The sequence below is a fragment of the Platichthys flesus genome, chromosome 7 (assembly GCF_949316205.1).
Source record: "Platichthys flesus chromosome 7, fPlaFle2.1, whole genome shotgun sequence".
NCBI lineage: Eukaryota > Metazoa > Chordata > Actinopteri > Pleuronectiformes > Pleuronectidae > Platichthys > Platichthys flesus.
The window spans coordinates 12,981,599-13,001,885 of NC_084951.1; the positions used below are offsets into that span (position 1 = coordinate 12,981,599).

At 42.5% G+C, this 20,287-nt stretch overlaps 1 protein-coding gene across 1 annotated transcript in view; it reads left to right on the forward strand.

Moving 5' to 3' along the window:
• si:dkey-178k16.1 (band 4.1-like protein 1) overlaps positions 1-20,287 on the forward strand; it is a 34,852-nt gene that overhangs the window by 11,555 nt on the left and 3,010 nt on the right. The window contains exons 2-18 of the mRNA XM_062392256.1: positions 1,862-1,950; positions 2,280-2,429; positions 7,126-7,230; positions 7,973-8,015; positions 8,149-8,224; positions 9,132-9,350; positions 9,480-9,567; positions 9,655-9,807; positions 10,857-10,954; positions 11,672-11,847; positions 12,161-12,399; positions 13,941-13,979; positions 15,097-15,126; positions 16,007-16,162; positions 16,350-17,432; positions 18,531-18,575; positions 19,006-19,407. Of these exons, the coding sequence (XP_062248240.1) occupies positions 1,879-1,950; positions 2,280-2,429; positions 7,126-7,230; positions 7,973-8,015; positions 8,149-8,224; positions 9,132-9,350; positions 9,480-9,567; positions 9,655-9,807; positions 10,857-10,954; positions 11,672-11,847; positions 12,161-12,399; positions 13,941-13,979; positions 15,097-15,126; positions 16,007-16,162; positions 16,350-17,432; positions 18,531-18,575; positions 19,006-19,407 (3,174 nt within the window). The 5' untranslated portion in view covers positions 1,862-1,878. The remainder of the gene's footprint in view (positions 1-1,861; positions 1,951-2,279; positions 2,430-7,125; positions 7,231-7,972; positions 8,016-8,148; positions 8,225-9,131; positions 9,351-9,479; positions 9,568-9,654; positions 9,808-10,856; positions 10,955-11,671; positions 11,848-12,160; positions 12,400-13,940; positions 13,980-15,096; positions 15,127-16,006; positions 16,163-16,349; positions 17,433-18,530; positions 18,576-19,005; positions 19,408-20,287) is intronic.

A 20,287-nucleotide genomic window follows, 5' to 3' on the forward strand; every position in this document is an offset into this window, starting at 1 on the left:
CAAGGTTATGTTTACCTGAAACTACCACAAAATGTCCATATATAAACACATTTTTTAATTATGATGACCATATTTTTGTTTATCCATTGCACTGTTACTCATTTATTTGGTTAAATCAGATTGACACCCTCCTCATGTGAGTGTGACATCTTCAGAGCTCCACAGACAGACTGCTCTCCTCTTTGATCCACCTCCCACCTGCAGAGGGAGGACAACCTATCATGCAAGATGAGAGATGCAGCTTATTCCAGCCTCCCAAACTGTAATCACAGAACTCTCATCAGACAACTTAAAATTCGTTAATCAGGACCTATTCTCCTTCTCATTCAGTGGAGGGAACACTACCCTATCTTTTTCCTGTTTCACAAACACTTTGCTGGTTGTTATTAGTCCAAATTAGGCCTGTGTTTCGCTCCTACTTAATCACCGTTTCCCCCAGAAGCAAGGTACTACTTATCAGCACAACCCACTTCCTCACTAATCTTTCCCTCTCCTTTATCTCAAGCTCTTATTTTATGCTTTTCCCATATTTTTCACAACCGTACTTTGTGGTTTACATTACAAAGGTCTTCACGTGAGAAAGTGCATATTTAGAGAGATTAATTATACAGATTATGATGTTGAAAAAATGTTGAAAGTAATTACTTTATATTTTTGTTATCTTTTGTTACAAAAATATTCTTTGACGAGAATTTAAGTCATTTCACGACCCCCCTCTGTGTCATGTGACCCTCCAAGGCGTCCAAACCCATTTTTTCAGAACCACTGTGCAGATGCATGTGGCCCATCATACATAGAGTAGAGTATGTCTTGAGATTTAAAATAAACTATTGACAGCTAGTGTAGGTTTTTATATACATACTATAACAATATATCAGCAAAGATGAAACATAATGAATTAGCAGTTACCATTTTTACATTTTATTATTATTTTCCAGAATAGAAACATGAAGCACCTAATTTAAGCTCTAATACCTTCTCTGGCTAGTGTAAAAATAACTCATGTTATCTTGGAATTTTTTTAAGCTGATATATATGAAACGTAAAAACCTAGAGCCATGGTCTGACTCTGGGGTTTATCGCGTACAATTTGTTTCTCCCCGCTGTAAAAAAACTAATTTAAATATAGGCTTGATTTACTGTGTGTCACTGTGCGAGGGTCTGGCTCGGGTTATAGCAGTAGTCACCTTCAAATGATGGACATCATCTGTCTCCAGCTCTCCTTAATATCGTATCAGCACTGCATGTCGCTCTCTCTGGCCCCGTCTCTTATTCTGTCCCTGTCTCTCTTCCCATAACCTCCGTCTTTTTAATCTATACGCTGCTCTCTCCTTCCTCCTGTCTCATCCTCAGATTGCTGTCAGGTTCCCAGTGCCCTCTCCTCCCTTGCCCCCCCCCCGTCTTGCTCCCTCTCATTCCCCATCTCAGTACGTCTGCTGTCTTGTGCGGTGCCGCAGGGCTCTCCGGCTGATGTAATTTGCTATCTCCTCTGGTAGTGTGAGAAGACAGGGTCCTGAAGCCAACCCTCTTAATGAAGAGTGCTCCCGTGAGAGGCTGTGAGCCAGCACCGACTGAGATACTCTCTTTCTCCATTTCACTGTATCGTTATACATGCGCAATGACCACACGTGTGAGAAATACTCAATGTTCCTTAGAAGACAATAATAAATACTGTTGGCTGTTGGTTGTGATGTCATCACTGGTACAGTTCGTGCGGTCAGTCAATGCACAGTTAAGATGCATTTTGCTCACATCTCACCAGGTTGATTCCATCAGGAGTCCATGGCGTTATTAGACTTTTATCAGAATTTAACACTCCATATATTTGATGTTGACTGAATATGTTTATGCGTGTTTGCAGGACTACAATCCATTTCTATGACAACAGAGAAGGCTTCGGCTGAGGAATTAAGGAGCGCGATGGAGGGTGACGCCATGAGGACCATTCAGGTGGGTGCGCCGCAGAACTTACAGCAGCTGTAGATCATGTCACTCAGGCATCTCAATAAGTCATCAGCCTTCCAGCTTTTTCTGTTTGATATGCAAGGCAACAAGCCGCCTGTGCCAGCAACTTAACATCTTAGCATCTTTGAGCGGCAGCTCCTTCTGACTCATGCATTTGGTGATTGCTTTACACGATCAAAGATTTTGGATTTAAATCACTTTGCAAGTCGAGCACATAATGCCTCTTGTGAGTCTGAATACAAATGTTGAAATGAAGGAAAACATTCAGTGATCTGAAGCCCCCTCACCCACAGGAAGGATTTTCTCCCGTCCAGGTTCCGGAGGACCAGGGTGAAATGGATGATAGCTCAGAGCAGACCCCCAGCAAAGCCTCCAAATCCCCCCAGAAAACCAACAAGCGGCCCAGGACTGTCCCGGTCAAAGTCACTCTACTGGACGGCTCAGACTATGAGACTGCAGTGGAGGTATGCCTGTTCACTTGTTGTCAGTAAGCATGGAGAAAATAGCTGATAAATACATACAAAAGGGTTTAACATGACTATAAACATGTGCTGGAACGTTTCATAGTTTTAAACATCACTGATAACAAACTTGTAATAAATAATATTGAAAATATCCAGTAAAAATCAGCGCAGTGAAACGGTCACAGAGGTTTAACAGCAAACATATTCACCAACGTTAATCTGTAAGTGAGTTAGCATTTAACCCGTAGCCCGACTCACTTCCCCCACTGCTGTATCCTCTCAGTTTTCTCCATGCTAGTCTTATTAGCTGTATGTCATAAAGATGCAGGGATATTAAAATAGGATGGTGTCATAAACAGTTAAAAATGTTATTACTTATTTTTGCATATTTTTCTGCGCTGCATGTGGATTGAACTAACTTTATACTTTATCCTCAAATTACATTTTTTACATTTTTTGTTTAACTGCCCTTCATAGACATTGTTTACAAAGTCGTCATAACCGTTGCTGAAATAAGTCAGACTTTTTTTTATGGCTGTTTCCAACATCTTGTAACACATCCTCCTTTCCAGAGACTTGTCCTTTGGTAATTCTTCAAGCATGCAGAAACATAATTAGGAAAAATTACTTCAAAAGGTTTTTAAGTGTGGCTCCTACTTCACGCTCAAATGCTATGTGCATGTGACCAAAAAATGCAGCTTTTGGAGCAGCTGGTGTGCACCTCCGCCGTTTGAATGGAGCCGTTGACTCAGCACAGTCTGCCACAGAACACCTCAGTGGGATCTAGTCTCCCCCGGTAATACGTGCTACTGAGTCAGGAAATGCAGCTCTGTTGCTATTCTCACCGAGAGGGGGAGTGACGGGGGGGGGGGGGGGGGTGACAATCTCTGCATTGTGGGGGGATGGAAGGACTCAGATTAGCAAATCCCCTGCTTTCATGAATCATGCTTCTGTCGCCTTTCGTGTTTGTAAACACACGCCTGCATTTCTCCATCGCTCTCGGTTCATTTGAATTTCACAGGATAGCCCACACTCCCGCATGACTCGAGTACTGCAGAGAATTCATTCGCTCCTGGATATGAAATGATTTCTGAGGAAGAGAATGAGGTGTTGCATCAGAGTGAAATACTTTGCAGGACTCACTCACAGAGCTGCCATGAATTGCGTTAAAGCTGGCGCTGGATGCCCATTGGCCTCTACACGCGGTGGGAGCATGAGGGGAATGATCTCGTCTGTGACTAGACCTCATTCATGTCAACTCTATTCCTTTCATGGCCTACTGCCTCCCACGTGACCTCACATATGTTACTTACAAGAAGCAGCGAGTGGAGAAATATGCCAGGACACACACACACACACTCACACTCAGTCTCTCCTCCTATAGGCGTGCATACACATTTCTTCATGTCACCTGGGCAGTGACGCTAGAGGTATGGAGCTCTGGCAGGAAATCTATGCAGCTGACAGATGAGTGCTCTTATGTTTGACCGGGGAGAAAATAGGATGGGAGAAGCAAGGAGGAGGAGGTGCAGGAAAAGTGAAGGGAATGGGGGTGGAGGTGCCGAGCAAGACCAAGAGGAGGTGGAGATACAGGGATCGGATGTTTGTGTATCGTAGTATTGTTTGTAGGAACGTGTTTGCAAATGCAAAAGAGGAGAGGGAACACAATGATGAATGCTGTGAACTCATTAGTTTAATTACAGTCATGATGTCCGCTGCACAAACAGGCCCTGATGATAAAAAAACAGGGAAGCAGCAGGGGCCTCCTATTGACGTTTGGCTCCCGACATTATAGATATTGATTGAGCTCGGTGCATTTACAGTGAGCAGTCCTAAACCTAAAGCCACGCTATTAAATCTCTAGTCATTCCTTTTTTCTTTTTTCTTTCTGGAAATGCATTTTGAATGGAACATCTGGTTTCTTAAGCAGAAGGTCCTGAGGATAGCACTGTACCTGTATTTTAACTACCATCCATGAAATGCTTATTTTTCACGGTTTATTCATTCCCGCTGGTTAAGCAAAGGAGCCGAGGCGTGTCGGCTCCTTAAAAGAGGCAGAGGGTTTTAGTGTCTGCCTTCCTGACTGCAGATGTTTCAGTTCTCTGAACCCTGAAGAAGTGGTGCCTTCTTCCTGGTACCTTGTAATAGAGAGGTTCTTCACAGGGATGATCGTCGGCTCCTCCTACATTTTTATGTTTCCTTGAGCAAGGCACTGAACCACAAATGGCTCCTGATTTTCACACCAGAACTGTGTACTGCAGCCTGACTGTGTGAATGAGAGAAAGAGATGCAGTGATTTGGATAAAGTATCCTCGTCCTCAGCATCATTATCATCATAATCTATATATAAGTTAACAGAACACATTTCAACACAAAGTACAAAATGCTGCGCAACAAGAAAGCAAATGGTTAAAATTTAGAAGGAGGTACATAAATAGACATTTTACCACTATAAGATAATATCTTTTATAATATACATAATCTCTCTCATTATCCCTTTTTACTAAAGGATCATTCCACCTATTTAATATGGTGGTAATCAGTGCAACCTTTAAAAGCGACACATCCCAAGTTTCACACACGCTGCCGCCTGTAAACTCGCCCTCAGTTTATGGGTCTGAAATGATGCTCTTTCATTAGCGATGGGGTAGTTAGCTTTCACAGCTGCATCAGACATCTCCCAGATACAACTTAAAGCCGACTGTTCCCTCAATCCTGTCATTATCTAATTTCTTCTCCTTGTCTGGACAAATGATCAGTGTGAAAGTGACGCCCAGTATATTGCTTGGGCACTGAAAGGTGCTGCCTGTGAACACACTCTGGACAGACATTCAACTCTGTGAATTAATTGGATGTGAGCAATTTTGTGTCAACATTTCTTACGTATTTTTCTCTGGTGGCTGACATGAAGAGGAGCCTGCACTTAACAATGCTGCATAACTCTACTGACATAATGGGCATTTATCATTTTAAGCTGTCACAGATCATTTCCGAGATGTAACTCTTCACCATTAGTGACTAAAAGTCAGGATATCTTCCTACTGCTGCTTATGTTTGGAACATTTGAATCTGTCTTGAGATTCCCTTATTTGTGTGGAAGTGCTGATAAGATAAAAGATGAGATAAGATTGTTTCGTAGCTCTAAACATACCTGATTGGTTGAGTACTCTCATTTTATTTAACATAACCTTGAAAACCTATAGCTACATATGTTCAGATCCCTTGTATGGACATTGTCGAGCTGTAGAAGGAATCCTACAACAGACGGGCCGACCAACAAAGTCCAGGCCCCGAGCGGGAGCAGTCATCGAGTTATTGCAGTTCTAAATCGCTCAGTTTATTCTCCCTTAACTGGTGATATTTTTCTTTGGAACACAACTTAAATATTTATTTGTTTAGGACATAGCCAAGCTAAAACATTGCATAACTGAGGCTACTTATATATTTACAGTTTTTGAATAGTTCATTTGAGTCTCAGTTCTATATTTTAACTTAAATTAAATGGATTTACTCTCTCTTCAGCCATGCTTTGATCCAATCTTCCACGTGTTGTTCCTCCTCGTCTTCTCTGCGTTGGATGAGGCTATCAGCTAAATGGATTTCTATCTTACACCAACTGCCTGCGAACACGATCAACCCACAGAACTAGTTACAGAAATGTGACAGAGAGACAGATCGCTTCACGATGGTTAATTAATCAGCCTTACTTCAATTTTTAAAAAGTATGCTGACTGTTCTGCCAGCTTTTGTTGCATGTGCTGAACAAATCTGTGTGATGGCCTGGCAGTAACCACAGACAGTGACACAGACACACACACGCACGCACACACACACACACACACACACACACACGCACACACACACTCACACACACACACACGCACACACACACACACACACACACACACACACACACACACACACACGCACACACACACTCACACACACACACACGCACAGACAGAGGGGACCTATTACTTCTGTTTCTATGGTAACAGTTGCTCATTGCCTCGTCGCCAGGTTTCCCTTGGAGATGAAACTGGCATGGGTGTGCCTGTGTGTGTGCCTGTGTGTGTGCCTGTGTGTGGTTGTGTGTGTGTGTTTTTGTGTGTGTGTGTGTGTGTGTGTGTGTGTGGAAACAGCATTTCGACAAAGCCTTCTGTGCAGCCCTCAGAGGCCTCGTGCTCAGCCCTGAGGGGCTGGACAAAAAATAGGTGTGGTCTGAAACACCATTGATGCGAATGTGAAATTCATCCCCTTATATAGTCACAGAGAGTGGAGCGCCTCCCACTCCGCAGGGGGGAGGACAGACTGGAAGCAGCTCTCAGACCACACTGGGGCTGGCTTCTTGTGTCTGTGATATTTTTGCCTCCTTTGTGTTGAGAAAAATGAATAAATACAATATACAAATATCCAGCAATTGTTTTTGTTTGACAACAAGCCAATGAATTCTATAATAAATACAATGACTCATTAGGATCCCATTACAGGTTTACAAATGTCTCATTTTACAAGATTTCTGTTGCCTTCCTATGGTATATTTCACACGTATTTTAATTTCACAGTGTATTTTTGCAAACGCCTTTTCTCTCTTGTTTTCTGACATTGTACAGCCTTAACCCACATTGGGTCACCTGCCCACTCGCTGTGTGTTCTTATGCCATATGATTTAAAAGCGCGTGTGTGTGTGTCGCAGAAATTCGCCAGGGGCCAGACCCTGCTGGACATGGTGTGTGGCCATCTGAACCTCCTGGAGAGGGACTACTTTGGCCTGTCTTTCGTGGACACCGACAACTCCAAGGTCAGACAGGCAGAACACAGAAACACATGCACCCACAACCGCGCACACACGTGAAAAACAAACACATCAGGACAGCTTCCTCGGGCAACGTTACGTTTACTTTAATCTGTTCTAAGGTCTATAAGGTCTATACGTTTTTTTTTTACTTGTCTTGATTTGTATTATTTGATAAGCATGTAATTTGTTCCACATAAAACAATCTAAAGGCCAAATATGTGTTGATGATGAATGTCGCGTTTTACATGACTGCTAATTAATGGATTATTTGCTGCTTAGGTTGGATAACGTCACCGATTTCACAGCAAATGCCAACCACCAGCAAACCAGCCCCTTTTTTCTCGACCTGATTCATCAGGTGTTATATAGCAGCAAGTCCCTGGTTGCCCTTTAAACTGTGCTTAACCACTTACAGCTTGAAAGTGGAAAACATGGCCTTTTAACCTTTTAAAATGTGATTAGACAGTATGGCCTTTTGAAAAATGGCGCACGGGGTCCACGGTATGCCATGAAAGTTCTAGTGACATTAAGCAGAGGTGGTTGGATTCAGCCTGGTATTTATAGCCCCAATAGTGCTGCTCTCAGAGTTTAGAGAAGCTCTCATTCATATTCTTGCAGGGTGAATATATTTGGTTCTCAATTTGTGAGGTGCCGTACTCGCGAGGAGCTCTTAAAAATATGAATATGGGTGCTTTTGTCGAGGTCAAATTTCTCAAAAGGGATTTTCTCTTTCTTTCTTTGTCAGAATTGGTTGGATCCCTCCAAAGAGATTAAGAAGCAAATTAGGGGTAAGTGCGGAATAGACACACACACACGCACACATACGTGAGCACACAAACACATGCGCACACATGCACACACAGACTGTGTTTTAATGAACAGGCCGCCCTTTATAAAATCTTGCTGGTGGTTTGTCCACAGTTGGCTCCTGGATTATGGGATTTTCTGTCAAGTTTTACCCTCCAGATCCGTCTGTACTGATTGAAGACATCACCAGGTACGTGTGGATACAACAGCAAAACCCTTTTAGGTCAATCCTTATCACTGATTTGTTGTGGTGGTTGATAATTCACGATACTGGGTTTTGGTTGTAGGTGTGATTCAAGACCAGTTAACATATAATTTACTGTTGACAGTGTGATTTGTGGATTCTTTCTAATACAAGGGAACCTCTACTGTAGGTTAGGCAAAGATTTCATGACAGGACCTATGTTCTATCTGTCTGTTATTGTTCAGTTCAGTAATATATGGGAAGTAAATCAAAGAAGCTCATGGTAAGGCAAAAGGTAATTTATGTTTTTAAAAGTGAACAAGACAGTGTGTACAGGCGTAATTTGTAGGCTTGATAATGTCAGTACGCTGATGTTGACCAGGTTCCATATTCACACTATTCACCATCTTGCATGCTAGAATTGGAACCTTTGCTAATTAGCAATAACTAAAGAGTACTTTTGAAACATCATTAGGTTTTACGGTAATTGGTTCTACACCAAAGTATTAGACTGAGTTAAATTTCCCCCTGAAGATGACACTCAATTCAATTCAGGGAAAGATTCAACCCCTGAGCACAATGAATGTCTGTTATTATAATAATATTCAAAATAATTGTTTTATTAGTACTATTTGTATAACACCTTTCCCCACACAGCAACAGTGCTTCAGAAAAGACAATAAAACAACAAAATTAAATAGAAATAAAAAATACAATTTTCACAAAGATGTTTACAACAACAGATGGATAAGAACTGACAAACGCTGCCATGGCTAATATATTGCATCAGCATCGACTATCAGTATCAACTTAAACTGAGTCACACCAACAGAGAATCTTCCAGGTGTTTCCTTATATTGTCAAGTCATGACTTTTGGAGTCGAGGGTTAGCAGCATCTCTGTGTTTCCCCAGGTACTACCTGTGCCTGCAGCTGAGGGACGACATCCTGTCCGGACGTCTCCCCTGCTCGTTTGTCACCCATGCTCTTCTAGGCTCCTACACGGTCCAGGCCGAACTGGGAGACTACGAGGCCGAGGAACACGGCCCTGACTACGTTAACGACTTCCGATTTGCCCCAAACCAGACACGTGAGCTGGAGGAGAGAGTGATGGAGCTTCACCGTAACTACAGGTCAGAGAAAATATGGCTTCATTAAATAGATTTAATGATGTGAGGATAATTCAGGATGATCTTCATTTTCATCTGTAGGATGAATGTAAAAAAAAAAGTGATGAATCACGCCTGACGTTTTTATGACAGGGGAATGAGTCCGGCCGATGCAGAGGTGAATTTTCTAGAAAATGCCAAGAAGCTCTCGATGTATGGAGTTGACCTGCATCACGCTAAGGTACAGAGAAGATAATCCCTGACTTTTCAGATGTCAATACTCTTCTAATACAAGTTAACTTGATGCTTGTAATTCCCTGCTTGCCAGGATTCAGAGGGAATCGATATAATGCTTGGAGTGAGCGCCAACGGTCTGCTCATTTACCGGGACCGCCTCAGGATCAACCGCTTCGCCTGGCCCAAAATCCTCAAGATCTCCTACAAGAGAAGCAACTTCTACATTAAGATCCGACCCGGAGAGGTGAATAGCAAACACAATAGCCTTGTCTTTTTGCGTCTTGCTTCAGGTAGGATGATTTCACTGTGCAATCACTGCATGCACTACCCCACTAGAAAGAGCTTATGACAGTCACTCTATTTCATGGTTTCACAGTTGTTTAAATTACATCATTGTCTCTCTTGACGTGCCCCAAACCGCATAAATAGTAATTTCATGGTTTGATAAAAGAGTATTTTCTTGGACTTATCCGCTGAACAGTGTGCGACAACTGACGAGGCGTATTTTCTCTGTCATTATTTATAACCCTGAGAGCTGCTGTTCTCAAATATTAGGCTGGTAGGTCATGCTTTTGTTCTTCTTCTCCACTTTCTCTTGCTCACTGTGGTGACTTTAAAGCCTGATTAGACAGACATGAGGACACTTGCACCTACATCAAGGATTTTAGAGCCACATTATACTCGCTCTCTTTTTTTTTCTAGTCCTTAAAATTATTACGATTTGCTGTTTTTTCCCCGCCATTCTTGGGCCTTGATGGTGTGAGATGGGTGTTTTATATCCACAGTTACACTGGCGTTGACATCTTCATGGTGAATACAAAGGCCGCCCCGTGCATATACTCTGTTCTGCGCATCTATCCTCTTAAGTCAGCTGTCACTTCAGATTTGCCTGCAGGGCTATCATTGTGTTTTAAAGCCCTTTTATTCTAGTCTGTCCCCACAGAATTTTTTTGGGTGCGTCGAGCCTCTCCTCTTGAAAGGCCGACTCCTGATGTTTAAAGACCTGTTATACTGCTAATGACCTATTGATTTGAAACCGTCCTCTGCTGCTCTGCCGCTGTGCTGATCGAGCGAGCCCATGAACGGCTAATTTGCTGGTTGGTTAGAGATGGAAAAAATCTACGTGACATGGCTGACGCAAGAATATATTTCTACAAGTAAACAGAAAAATGATATTGATTTGTCCATTGCTGCGGAGTAAACACAATTCACCCTGCCACCATCTTCCCCCGGCACTCACTCCCCTTCACTCCCCTCTTTCTTCTTCTTCACCTTCACTCCTTCACCGCTCAGTATGAACAGTTTGAGAGCACCATAGGCTTCAAGCTGCCCAATCATCGGGCGTCAAAGCGATTGTGGAAGGTCTGCATTGAGAACCACACCTTCTTCAGGTAGGACTTGATCACCACAGACACAACCTATTCTGCACTGAAGTCGTTGAACCCTGCATGAACTGTTGACAAGTAGACTGTACACGATTTTAATTAATTATTTAATGTTATAAAAATGGGGTTAAATTAAATCATTGACAATTGAAAGTGATGAGCGATTGCCTTGGCAGAACCTTGATACCGTGGTTACACTGCTGCGCAGCTCCAAAATCATAAGTGCAAAATGGCGGCGCACCTATCCAAAAAATTTTGGATTCGTTTTTTTGGCGACGTGTTGTCCATCTTTACATGCAGTCTATCTGTTGGCACAGTAGAGTTTTCCTTCATGTTAAACTCAGTATGCAGATGTGTAAATCCCTTAATTTACCATGGTGACACTTTCGTGTAGGTTAATATGGAGAATTTTCTTGGAAGAAGCTTGTTACCATTGGACAGAGCGAAGCTAACTATTTCCAGTCTGGTGTCATTCTTTACTCATCTAATTAAGTAGGTGTGTATCCCAAAAATTATCTTTTTTTCTGTCAAGAAAATTTCTCTGGAAATCAGCATTTGCTAAAAAGTGTAGTACTTTTTCAGAAACCTTCACAGGAGGTCGGATGGAAGTTAAGGAGCAGGAAAATAAAGCGATACCCCCCTATTTTTTTCAAAGTCAAAGTCAAAGATATCAACAAGCGTCTGAATGATTGTTGTACATATACAAACTGAACCTTCTTGCAGGTTGGTTTCCCCAGAGCCACCTCCCAAGGGCTTCCTGGTGATCGGCTCCAAGTTCCGCTACAGCGGGCGAACCCAAGCCCAGACCAGACAGGCCAGCGCTCTCATCGACAGGCCTGCCCCGCAGTTCGAGCGCTCCGTCAGCAAGAGGTACTTGCTGCCTCGAAGCATTGATGGAGGTGAGTTTGCGGACAATGGCCACCCAGAAGTTCACTAATGTTTCCTCTGAGGCATCTACAGCCCCTCAGGTTTAGAAAAGGGATGCATGAAAACATAGTTTAAATATTTCTGCAACAGCATTTATTGATTTTGTGCTATGGCCCTTAAGGTGAAGAGAGTTCCTCCCTTATTTCTGAGAACAGAGATCAAGGCAGGTCTGTGCCTTGTTGTCTCCTGAGAAACAATTTATTTTGAAATATGTGTCCCTGTTACATGCAGATCAGTAGATCAACTGAAAGTCAGTTTAACCCTCATTTATCACTCTATCACCAGCCTCAGCTCTGGGTGATAGCATTGACCAATTGTCGCAGCGAAGCTCCAGTGAACGCACACAGTTCATGTCCAGAGAAGACCTAGACCAAGAGGGGAGCCTGGATCTGGACCATGACCAATACCACTATCAGGACCAAGACCAGGACCAGTACACAGATCAAGAGCTGGAGCCGCATGAGGATCAATATCAGAATCAGATGCGGGTCTCTTCAACGCCCACAAAGACTTTAGAGCTTAAGGTACAGGATGAGACAACCATGCTCATATACAGAGACACCTGCTTTCACTGCAGATCACAAGTTTAAAATCTAAGTAAACCTTTCTTCTGTGCTCGTTTGCTAGGATTGAGTCTAAGTGTGTTTCGCCTTGAGGCCAGTTTCTCTCTTTGAACCGGTGATCATAATTATTGTTTTCTCCTATTTGAGCTGTAAAAATCTTATTTATGAGCCACTCTCACTAAACAAAAACACCTTCCTGAGTTACGCACTTAGACTTGGAGAAGTTGTGAAGTGGTGGATGGGATAACAAGCTGTTGTTTCGTGGCTTTACGGCACAATGTTGTTAACATGAAAATAGGGCACAAAAGATGTCTGCGTTTACTAAGTTAAATCTTCTTGTTGCATTACAGAGTGATGTTGGACAACAACTCTAAAACACTTTATAGTTTTTTCCCCTTGCACAACTGACGGAAGCTTACCACAGGCTGAGAGTAGCAAGCTAACATTAGCTGTGAGGGCTGCTAACGTTAGTTGGGTTAAATAGTTAGCTAGAACACTTTCAAAATTTGATTGAGGATACTAAAACAAATGGCTAAACCTAAACAGGAGCTGTTAAGAAATGTAGCAAGTTTCACATTTCTCACGTAGTGCTCCTCCTTCTTTGGGTCTGGCTTTGTGCTGGATCATCAGTTTTCTGAACCTCAATATTCTGATCTGGACAAGCCGGAGAAACCGAAAAAGAGGTAGCCATATGCATCGATTTTTTTTCTGAAAGTAGTTTACAGTATTTCCAGGCTTCAAAAATACAAAACAATAGAGTTTGATTTTGACACAAAATATAGATACATTTCCATCAAATCTATCAAATATAATTTTTCAAATATGAACGTTAAACACATGTTTCATAAATACTGCTCATCCCTGGCCACAAAGAGGTGAGTGTCATCAGCATTGCGGGGAAAAGAGATGTCATGCCTCCTGATGACACTACCATGAGAAGCAGGAACAGATTAAAAAGTAGCTGTCCTAAAATTGAACCTTATGGGACCCCAGGGAGCTTTTACTCAGCCACGAAAGCCATGAAAACATTGAACTCAGCCAGTCTGAGTTCAATGTTTTCATCGATGTCAAAAAGAAATATCGCAAGAGTGGAAACTAACTCACAGTTTCGAGGATGGTACAGAGGAGCACACAAACCCAGTCCCTTAAGCTCGTCTTTTAAAAAAGCACACAGCACTTACTGTGCCCCAAGTCAGAGAAATCCCTCATGACCTTTTGACTAACACTTGTCATCCTTCTCTCTCACATCCCCTTTCCTATAAAACTGTAAACAACAACCCTCTTGAGTCTCATAAGACTTTTGAGCACGAGTCTTCTCTAATCACCGTTTCCTCTGCTGCCTCCCAAACACTTCACTGGACCTGTCTGCTGCAGATGTTTGTTTTTTAAGACCCAGTCTCCTGCCTGTCTTCACCTCTCACTGCCGTTAACTTTAATTCCCCTCTAACCTCTGCTCTCTTTCTCTGACATCTCAGTGTCCTCCACCTCATCCTTTCCTGCAGAGTGAAGAGGCAGGTTCATTTGTTGACTCGAAGCCAGAGGTATTTTGGATTTATCGGAACTCTGTGTGTGTTTTGTACATGGTGTTTGGTTGTTGTAGGTCATGCACTCCTGCTCTGTGGTTCTTAAGCACGACCCGTCTATTTTCTGTCTTTTTGAATGTCTCTGAAGGGGATGTTATGTCTTCTCATAATTTTCCGGATTCCTGTGAGCAGAATCCATGGAAGCTGCATGAACAGATCCACAGATGAATAGACACAAATTGTGTAATATCCATTTATTGAGGCTCTTCTTTTTCTTTTCCTCTTTTCTTTCTCATGTCTTCCCCCATGGGAAATACGTTAGGTGGAAAACTAGATTTCTTTCATTTGCAGTTAGCTCGTATCCATAGTGATTTGAACAGGCGTCTTTTCTTTCCCTTTCTCAACACTTGCTGAAAAGCAAAGTCTTTGTTTGAAATAAGAGGGATTGGTCATCATTAGAAGCATTAACAGATGACCTTTAATGGCTGCCGAAGATTGAGTGAATCAGTGTTTTTAAAAAGCAGCAGAGATGCGTAACAATCTCCTTATTTGATAATTATTTCATAAGAGTAACAATTTTCAAATAATTTGTGCTGTGAAGATAAGCACAGCCATCCTTTTTTTATATATTTATGGCACAGATTATTCCAGTGTATAGAGTGCATATAGCTTCGTGCATGTGTGTTTGGTCGTGTTATTAAGTACTCTGAGAATTATTGATGCATTAGTCAATAAAGTATTTTTTTATTTGTGGTCTTGAAATTTTTAGATGAAGAATTATCCCTGCGCTCCAAGCACTTACGCTCAGTCAATACATGACTGTATTAAATTATCAGGAGGCTGACAAGGAAATGGATTGTCCCTGTCTTCTTGGCAGAACATTGAACGGCTTAACAGTCTTAGTCCTAAGCCTTGATGGTGTCAACTGTTTCAGCTGAGCTCTGTTTGTGTGTGTGTCTGGGTGTGTGTCCGACCGGCCGCCTGCCTTTTGACTCACCTGCAGCACTTTACCTCTTTGTCTCTGCACGCATCCACCCCCTCCCGACCCCCTCACCCTTCAATCTCCTGCTTTGCTCGATAAAACCTTCACTTCATCTCACTGCCCCACTTTGGGCTCCCCCATCCATCGGACCAGGATCTGGCCACCCCTCGGCATAAACAGGAGGTACTGCTCGTCCTCGTCTTTTATGGCATGTGCTGGGTGTTTGACGTTCACTAGGTGGCGCTGTGTTTTCAGTTCCATGTCTGTGCCGGTCAAATACTTTGAGTGCACAGAAAATAGAGATCACGTTAAAACGTTCAGGTTTTCTTTGCTACAGCACACGTTCGTTTCCTGCAACATTATTATTGCATGTCAGTTTCATTATTTTTAGCAATATTAATACCAGTTATCTTTTAACTCTCCTTCATTAGTTTTTTTTTTTTTTAATTATTACGTATTCATGGCCGTCTGTAAATCTGTTAGTTGGTTTTCAATGTTTTTGGTTTGTTTATTCTTTTGTTAGTGAGGAAAATTACACGAAAACACTGAAATGGATTTTCATGAAATTTGGTTTGGGTCAGCAGAGAAGCCCTTCCATTTTAAAGCAGATCTCGATCAGGGGTTGTCATCCAGTAATTGTTTACACTTTCTTTGACATCTTTTTCAAATTTTTCTCAATTTTTTAGTTTAGTTAGAAATTATTTGTGGATCTTCATGAACACATTTAGGGAACTTATATCTATGATTGTTAAATTTGGTGCTTAATAAACTTAAAGGGATGTTGACAGTTGAAATCTGTTAAAATGTTGTCCCTAAGATTAAGAGGTGTTAATATCAACTTTTACTCAAATTAAAAAATTGAAATTTTGGAAGGTAAAATATAAATATTGACAATCTGACTGTACCATAATATAGTCCCAATCGGTTTCTGGTCATCATTAAGACGCCTATTGTCCAATCATACGATGCATTCAATACATTTGTCAGGAACGTCAAAAAACTGAAGAATTCTAACACATTTGTTGTTTTGTGTCCCTGATGTGGCCTCCACTCTGTGAAGCAGCAGTTCCTGGATAAGCCAGAAGATGTTCTACAGAAGCACCAGGCCAGCATCAATGAGCTGAAGAGGGCTCTGAAGCAGCCCAACAGCAAGATGGCCCAGAGGGAGAAACGCCTCTCCTCTGCCACTCCTGCTGGAGGAACCCCTGAGTGGAAATCTGTAAGAATACAATCCTGTCCCAACCTTACTGTCTTCACTGTGCCACCATTATTTAAGTGTTTTAATGTTGTATGGTCAGATCCTAAAAATAAATGAATAAAACGTTTACCATATCTATGTGAGGGAACTATATAAGAGCAGCGTACCTAGCCAGGCTAATGCAACTGTCTACTCTATGTCAACATAGGCGACCACTGATGGCAAATTGATTGAGAAGCAGGATGCTCATGATGGAGCGCTGGATGTTTATGCTAAAGAAACGAGTAAGACGTCACCCATGGTTAGAAACATGTTTGCATCTTGGACTGAAGCGAGCGTGAACAATTGTGTAACACCAATTGACTCTTCAAGAACTAGAACCCAAACTTCTCTGGACCAGGAAACCGACTTTACGAGTAGGGGAGTAAGAGATTCCAACCCAATGGATGACGACTCTGTCTTCTCAAGAAACGCCTTTCAAGAAAATGGATACGGATCATCCCCGGACAAGCAGAGGAATGATGATGTGAGGCATTGTCTGCACGAGCACAACAGTCGTGGAGAGAGGCCGAGGAACTTCGAGAGTCCGGCGGCATTGGAATCTCTCCCAAAGGGCGATGGGGGCAGGATTGACAGAGATGAGAAGGACTGGAAAATAAAAGAGCAGAGCCCCGCGGGAGTGAGAGATAGCGACAAAACCGGGAGCTCACACTCGGAAGTCCCCAAAGTCGTCCCTCTCAAGCCACAGCGATCGAAGAAGTCTTTGAATACAGAGAACAAAGGTGCAGTAAACCCTCAAACCCAAAGCCGCTCTGATGGAGACGTCTTTGGCGACGTACAGATGACAAAATCAAAAGACACATCCTGTGAGGCGGAAAGGAGACTTGAGGATAACACTGTGCTGCATTCTGCCACTGATGTCGTCAAGGAAAACACAGCGGCCGCCAAAAGCCACAGTGAGGCCGCGATGTTGAACCAGCAGCGAACTCTCATCTATCAGCAGATGAAGAACGAGCTGTTTGGACAACAGGAGCTCAGAGACTGCAGCGATGCAACAGGGAAAAATCACTGGGCAAGAGGAGGAGGCGGCGAAGGCGTGCTGCATGAAGATCATTTTCTAAGCAACTCGGAGTTTAAAGAGAGTCTCTTCTCTGGATCCAAGTTCCCAACAGCTCCCCCCCGAACTCTCCCTTTAAAAACGCAGTGGTCCAGGGACAGGCAGAGCAACATGGACAACAGCCACATCCACTACAGGACGCCCGGCCAAGAAAGTGCCAGGAAGAAGCAAGCGGTAAACCATCTGCCCCCTCCCACCCTCCCCTACCCTCCCACCCTAATCTTTCTGTCAAACATCGGAAAGTGAGACATTGCATGAGCTTCGGGTGACGCTGTGCAAATCTTGTTTTTAACCATCTAAAAACAAAGCAAAAAAAAATAAAATCATTTGACTGTGTATGAGAAAGCAAAACGTCCACATTTCCTTCGCATCGCATCATTGACCGAATCAGTTCACGTCCCCCCCCCCCCCTGCAAAGCTTGACATCTGCTTGGCCATCTCAGATCCCCGCGGGCCTTTAAGCAAACTCCCCATTGCTTAAGCTTCAGGCGTTTTTTATCCCACCTTAACTTGTCACGTTAACACCGGGTCTCTCCTTCCAACATCCTCACAGAATGAAAGGTGGCTGCTGTTGCAAGGAGCTCCAAGACCTCTCCACCATTTTTTCTTTTTGATTTAAACCTTTTTATTTTGTATATAAATGGTGGAGAAGGGCATTTGAACCAAATGTTCTGCCTTGGCACCTCTGTAGCAATAGCAGAAAATGACAAAGGCGATTAGATGTCATCACTGGGCTGCAGACCTGCCAAACCACTTCAGGTCTCAGGGATTCATATGCCACATTTATGAATATGAATACCTTTTTCCTGAAAGGGATTTTGAGAAATCGAACCTTTCGGTGCATGGCATCACCATTGCACTTGCAGTCATTTTAATGACGTCAGCCTGTGAAACATAAGCCTGTGTGAATGCTTCTGACAGTCGCTTTTGGGTATCCTCATTTGTGTTTACTATGCCAACTAAACATAACCTATTAGGTAATTGATAAATACTATAATTAATAATGCTGTTGAAGCTATTAACTCTTAAACTGCTAATTATTTTAATATAACAATGAATGCTTCCATCAGCCGTGTGCTGCTGCTGCAAAGAAAACCTCTTAACTCTCTGCTTCTGCATTTTTTTCAGATTTAAACTTTATTGATTGATGGAACTTCACACAAAAGCTTTTGATCTAAATTATGATTTGTGGCTGATCTAGATTCTGGATTGATGAATTACCTTTATTCATTTTCTCCTTACCTTTCCTTGGTGTTTGTTTCATTTCTCCAGGAGACTCCTCCCACACCTGCGATACACGAGGAGCCTTTCAGCGAAGTGAGTCACCGCTCAGCTCCATCACTCTCTTATGTGTTTGATCTTTTTTTCAGCCACTGTTTTGGAAATTAAACAAACCACTCCTTGTTGTTTCGCACATTCCTCTGGGGCCAATAGTGTAGCAATATTATGTGTATGTGCTTGTGTGTGTGCAGAGTTAAGCACCTGAATCTCATACCACGTGTGCATCAAATTTATAAAATGTGTAAAAAAATCTGCAAATGCATGCCGATATTTGTTTATAGTCAAAAGTTTGCATTAATGCATACATAGATATTATTGACTGTTAGTGAAGTGGAAAATTCTAAATATTTGAGAATCACGGAACTATTTATTTTTCCATAGTTTATTTTCTTCATAATTAATGGCCCATGAAGTGTGAAATCCTGATCGGGTGTTAATTTGCTCCATGTTAATGTGCTTTCTGCAGAGGGACCCATGGGAAAGACGCCTGGGCTCTGTATCGGAAGATGACCAGGACCACGATAGCCTGTACCTGAGGGAAACCCACCTGGGCATCGAACGCAAGTGCTCCAGCATCACGGTCAGCTCCACGTCCAGCCTGGAGGCCGAGGTGGATTTCACCGTCCTAACTGACCTGCACACAGGCATGGAGGAGTTCTCCAAGGGCATGTTAGAGCTGGGAGACAGGGATCTGTCCCCTGATGGCGGTCTGTGCTTCAGCATCGACTTACTTCAGCATCAGGGCCCCTCGGAGCCGCCTCCTCCGTTACTGGCTGCCCCTCTGCCCAGAGGAGCCAGCAGCAGCCCTCCGGCCAAACACCTCCAGGCTGAAGAAGTCAGAGGGGAGGTCAAACGGCCCGATGTTCAGGTAGACCGAAGTTTTCATGTTAGCTATTTAATGAACCATAAAATGAGATCTAGGCATCATATGTCATGTTTTATACCTATCTCTGCATTTTTACGTTAGCTGGAAGCACATGCAAAACTCAGTAGAGTGAAACCCCTCTTCACAGTCCTCCCCCCCTTAACATGCCGGATTTCTCCAACCAAGACCAATGAAATATACTGAGCAATCAACGAAAATGTTGAAAAACTCCCTATCTTGTAATGTTAAAATCCTTGATACCCCCTGCTCAAGATCTGCACCAAATTTTTGCGGTTCTCCCTTTTTTGTAGTAAAATGTTGTGTTGTTTTTGTGTAATCTTGCTTACAAACAAACAAACCCACTAACAAAGAGATAGCAGGGGGGAAAACATAAATTCCTTGGCAGAGGTGATAGGTTAAAAAAACAGAAAAGAGTGCAGACAATTGTTTAACAAAAACAAGACAAACTGTCTGTGTCTCCTTTTTTACCCTCCCAGTGCTACACAAGTTTGATGATGAGCTGTTGATGAGCTCATTCAAGTTTTGTTCACAAGCCTTGGTTTGTCTGTGTTGATATTGGTCAATGTAAACATAATGTGTGGTCACACCTAATGTCACAGTGACGTTACTTTCTGTGTCTGTTTATTTTGGTTTCTAATTTAACTAGAGAAGAAGTTTGTATAATGTATACCTATCTATCTATAGATATATCTTTATCTATAGATAGATATAGATATACTATGTATATACTATATGTGTGTGTCAGACGCACTGAAATGAGCCAAAGTGCAGACGATAGAAACAGGAAATTGTTTCAAGTCTGATGCAGTTTATGAAGCAGCACTAAAGGGGAATAAAGAAAGGACCCTCTGTCTTTGCTCTT